The sequence below is a fragment of the Wyeomyia smithii genome, chromosome 1, assembly GCF_029784165.1.
Source record: "Wyeomyia smithii strain HCP4-BCI-WySm-NY-G18 chromosome 1, ASM2978416v1, whole genome shotgun sequence".
NCBI lineage: Eukaryota > Metazoa > Arthropoda > Insecta > Diptera > Culicidae > Wyeomyia > Wyeomyia smithii.
In genome coordinates this window covers 181,212,077-181,217,307 of record NC_073694.1, presented here as the reverse complement: position 1 = coordinate 181,217,307, position 5,231 = coordinate 181,212,077, and the positions used below count along the sequence as shown (strand labels likewise).

Sequence of the window (5,231 nt, the reverse complement as noted above, 5' to 3'; positions counted from 1 at the left end):
GTTGCTTCAATCGAAGACCGAAATTATTCCCCCTTAATAGCGAATGAAAAACATGAGTTTTTTTTGTGTCAACTTCTTTAATGTATCTTTGAACTCATTTGTTGTTCTGTTAGAAAACATATTCTCTAGTTTTTCTTTTAGTGTGTGTGTGTCTGTGTGCCAAGACTGGCCCTTTTCTTTTCCCTCTATTTACACAGTGTGTCGCGCTTGCGCTCAAAAATGTGTTTGTTCAGTGTGAAATTTTAGTTTTTTTTGTTCGTTCTCAAAGGGAAATGTTCCTAAATCTTCTAGTAGCACAAGGAAGACGGATTATTTTATTTTCTTTTTAGATTATTTGTGAGTTAAATGGCTCTCTCTTCTCTCAACTTTTGATGACTAGTAGTTCGATTAATTTGTCCGTCGACATTGTACGCACACTGTGGGGCGTGCCTCAAAAAGGGGAAACAGGTTCTGCGGTGGGCAATGGAATTAATTACAAATTAAGCTTGTCTTCAATTTATTGTTCTATTAGTTGCCTGGTCAATGCGTTATTGTATTTTTTGACCAAGCAAACTGAGAGACGTAATACTTGTTCTAATCCTTCTCAAACACTACTATCTACATTAATTTAGCCTATTTACAGGACAAAGGAACGTTAAAAAGTTGTGTGGACTGGAAAAAAAATCAAATCCGCGCGACAATAATAAACGATTATAAAATCTCTCTCTATTCGCAAATTGTTCTTCCGCTGGCTAACTTACAAGGCATTGACTTCCGACTTTCCTGTGCAAGAAAAAGAAGGTACTACTAGTCCCGGAAAATAGTAAAATATTGCCTTTTGTTATTTGCAGTTTTTCCCTATCCTAAAACAAAGTGTTCTTTCCCGTTGCAAAAACGGGCGAATGGCAGCAAGAAAAGCGCTAGTCTAGTTCTTCACGATTGTCGACAGTGGGGCCACTTTTTCCACGATATGCAGGATACGGGCTTTCGCGAGCGTACCCGCTTGGAACCGGCCTCACTGACGGACGACGTTGCCGTCGTCGCGTGGCGCGAGCTAACCTTCGGGGAAAGGGAAAAACTGCGCAGTTTTCGGTGCTGCCGTCCGCTGTCCGCATCGCCAGCACCTTCACCGGAGTAGCTGGCATTGGCACTGCTGTTGTTTTGATATTGCTGCTGCTGCTGTTGATGGGGCAGGGAAAGGTGATGGTGGTGGTGGCGGTGGTGGTGATGGTGGCGATGCTGGTTAGGGTGGTGCTGATGTTGGTAATCGTCTGAATTGTACGAAACCGATTCCAGCCCATGTGTACAGCTAGGATCCAGTGAAACTTCCGACTGCTGCTGACGTGCTAACTCCTCTGTAAGCAAAGAACCGGAAAACAATCTGGGTGTTAATCGTCTCTGTTGCGCTCTTCAGGGTTGGTGACCCGTTGGTTAGTGGTCAGTAAAGGATGGGAAAGCGTGTCAATGAGGGGCTAAACACTCACCGTTGATGTCATGTTCGGTGAAGTACACGTTGGTCAAATCCCGATCTGCCTCGTAGTGATGAGCTTCCAGATAAGGTAAAACTGTGGAACGTCGGAGTGAGTCTCCTTTGAGAGGAGGAACTGGAACGGTGCGGCCTGCGGCAACCGGGACACACTTGAACCACCTGCAAAATGGAAACGGTCTAAATAGTTGCAACTTACGCAGAAAAATAGCCTCACTGGTGGTGTCTAATTTGCTGCAAGCTGAATCGATTCGCGGGATCCGCCTGTAGAATGTTGGTCAACAGATCGGCTAACCTCTCTTCCAACCATTCAGGTGCAACCCACTGGCATCGGCCTATATTTTCTAACAATTTGTATATATTATCACCTTCATATGGGTACAATCCCGTTGTTATATTATAACTGCAAGGAGTTAAAAATCACGTTAGATTTGCAATTCGACATTAGTACAAAGTAAACTAACAGCGTAACTCCCGTGCTCCAAATGTCCACCTTGAAACCGGAGAAGACTTCGTGTCCGTTAGCAATCTCTGGCGGCTGGAAAGCGGGTGATCCCTGTCCGTTGGTGCAATCGTCATTCGAAGCAAAAACATCTAGTGCCTGCAACAAGCAAAAGCTAAATCGTTGAAGGAATTGAATTCTAAAAACCGTCAAACCTCAGCCACGCCAAAGTCGGAAATTTTCAATATGTAATCCAACGTCAGCAGGAGATTGCCCGGCTTGATGTCTTTGTGTACGATTCCCATCCCGTGCAGATACTCCAGCCCATCCAGCAGCTGTACAAAATAACCGTGCGCCTGATGCAGTGGCAGCTTCTTCTCCGGAACCGAGTCCAGCATCTCCTGCAGTCCCCCGACGCAGTACTCCATAATCAAGTACATCTTCTGCTTCTCCTCATTGTACAGAACATCGAGCAGCTCGATAACGTTGTGGTGGTGCAACTTCCGCAGCAGGTTGATCTCACACCGAACGTTCTGTTCTCCGTTTGGAATGCGTCGCAGCTTGCGCTTGGTGAGAATCTGCCAACAACAACAGAAAATCTCATTTGATTACGCAACCCTAACTAAATCCTACCCCAAAATTCACCCACCTTAACCGCTCGCCTGGCGAGCGTCTCCGAGTCGAGTACCTCCTTCACCTTACCGTAGCTTCCCTCACCAAGAACATCCCCCATCACGTACTTGCCAACCAGTTTGCACTTTTTCCGCTTGGCCTGGTAGATAATATCCGCGCTGTCCACCCGATTGAACACGATGGTGCCCGGATCGATCGACAGCGACAAATCCAGCCGCTCAATTTCATCGTCATCATTAATCCACTGGACGACCGACCGCTGACTGTCGACCGTCCGGTAAACCTCCTCCAGACCGTAATCATCCTCCTCCTCTGCCTCAGCCAACGGCCCGACGGAAGGAGGTGGATCATCCCCGGCATACGCATACCGTCCGGGGTCTTCGTTTTCGTCCGTCCTCCGGTCCCTGCTGTTCTGCTTCAGCTTTCCGCCCATATCCGGTGCCGAACCGGGCGGCGGTGTAAGATAGCACATTTCCCCAGTGACGGCTGAATCAGCAAATTCCATTCTTATCGCAGTAGCTCGGTAAATTCAGTACAGCCTTCCCCCGCGCAAGGACAAAGGACAAGTTGCACAGTTTCAGCTGATGCTAATCATCACCAGATCGGATCAGCTGAGGAACGGTACAAAACATCAATGAACGAGCGACGAAATTTAACAGGAGTTCAATTCCATAGTTTAAGGTTAAAAAGTTCACGCTACTGCAAACGCTAATCAATCCTTTGACCTCCGGTCAACTGATCTGGCACGCAGCACTATAAAACAGCTAATTAATTTATTTCTGCCATAAATTTGCACAAATCAATCTCAAAATTCACTTCTTTTTCGATCTGAATTCGACCCGGTTGACATTTGAGGATGGGATAGTTTTTTTTCTCTCGTTTGTTTTCTCTTCCTTCATTCGTACTGTCAGGCGAAGCAAGAATGCCCCTTTGGGAACGTGCGATTGCGTGGGGCGATCCAATAATGAGTTTCAGTTTTTTACTTCGGAAATCTCAGAGTAACAGAAGTAACACCCAAAATATGTACATTTGTAAAGCTTTAGTAAAGTTTTTAGTGTGAGTTTGAATTAATTGGAACTTGTGAAAAGTTATGGTTGATTCCCCAATTGTATAATTTCCTGTTTGAACATCCTACATTACTTGACAAATTTATTACAAACTTTAACAAATAAGTACGCTTGTACACCACGCAATCCAATGTTTTGAAAGTTTACCAGCTATTTTTGATTGGTCATAACAAACCCGTCGTCGTTGGTTCGCTACCAAGACTTTGCTTTGCTTATAACTTTGTTTGAAATCAGGGATACCAAATGTGCAGATTTGTCTGCAAAACACAGATTTTTAGAGTCCGTGCGCAGGTTTTTAACGATTCGCAGATAATTGCAGTTTGTCCACAGGTTCTGCAGATTTTTGTCAGAGTCTTCTTATATTTTCGCCGGTTTTCTCAAGATGTGCGCAGATTTTTACAGACTTTTTTTCGAAGTTTTTCGAATTACGTATAGGTTTTTTTTTTCAAATTTCGAGCAGATTTTTCCGGTTTTTCAAGCAGTTGCAGACATTTTTTAAAGACATCTGTCATCTCCAGGGAAACCAGATGTGCAGATTTGTCTGCAAAACGCAGATTTCTAGAGTTTGTGTGCAGATTTTTATTGATTCGCAGATATTTGCAGACTTTCAATAGTTTCCGCAGATTGTTGTCAGGATCTCCTCATATTTACGCAGATTTTTTCAAAATATGTGCAGATTTTCGCCTGTATAAGCTAAATTTTCTCGAATCACGGATAGATTTTTTTCAGATTTCAAGCAGATTTTTCCGGTTTTTCGAGCAGTTGCAGACATTTTTCAAAAACATCTGGCATCTCTGGTCATCTCTGTTCGAAATCATCAAATCATGTTGATTACAGTAAGAACTCGAGTTACTGTGGTTGACGTTGGTAGGGACGTTGCGATACAATCAAACATCGATACTTAGGATCGATACCAGTATCGAGAGCAAGTACTGATATTCCGATAGTATCGAGGCTAACGTATCGATACCTAAATGTATCGTTGTGCAATACCAGTTTATTCAAAATATAAGTCATAATTCTTTTTTATTATTTAGATAAAACGTTTAATTTAATTAAACCATTTATATAGACCATTTTACGAGACGTTTCTGTTACTCAATCTATGAATGAAATTTTGACAGAAAGGTCGGAACCGCTGACATAACGCACGTAAAGGCAACATCAGCTTCAACAGCAGAATACGTGACACCTGTCAATTCGTAAAATGGTCTATAAATTTACTGAATCTAGAAACACCAGCTTCTGCAGAAACTTGGTCGAAAGTCGATTACGCTTTTCCTTAATAATTGATCCTGATTTCGGAAAGAGCTGCTTGCATGGCTCTGTAGATTTTACCTTCAGATCTGCATGATCGTAGAAAAGGATCGTACCCGTAGATTAATCTACAGAAATTTCTGTTAAATTGGCATTGCCGATGAGATGGCATGCATGCATACGATGCATCAAAATGGCACAGGAAACAGCAAGTTTTCTGCTTCGTTCGTTCTTCTTTACAGGGTTGTTTTGAGTCTTTTCGATACTGAGAGGTGTGAATCGATATTGATGAAATATCGCCGGTCAAACATCGATACCAAATATCCGAGTATCGTAAGTAGAAGGATCGATTCTGTATTAGTATCGG

General features: G+C 43.2%; 1 protein-coding gene across 1 annotated transcript; it reads right to left on the bottom strand.

Annotated features, from left to right (window-relative positions):
• Nucleotides 1-479: 479 nt before the first annotated feature.
• On the bottom strand, nucleotides 480-3,405 carry LOC129719066 (serine/threonine-protein kinase stk11). The gene is made up of 6 exons (XM_055670428.1): nucleotides 2,557-3,405; nucleotides 2,123-2,485; nucleotides 1,930-2,066; nucleotides 1,683-1,868; nucleotides 1,464-1,627; nucleotides 480-1,334 (listed from the first exon to the last, which is right to left on the bottom strand). Exons 1-6 carry the CDS (start codon nucleotides 3,043-3,045, stop codon nucleotides 913-915), a joined length of 1,761 nt encoding a protein of 586 aa, XP_055526403.1. The 5' UTR covers nucleotides 3,046-3,405; the 3' UTR covers nucleotides 480-912.
• Nucleotides 3,406-5,231: the final 1,826 nt, after the last annotated feature.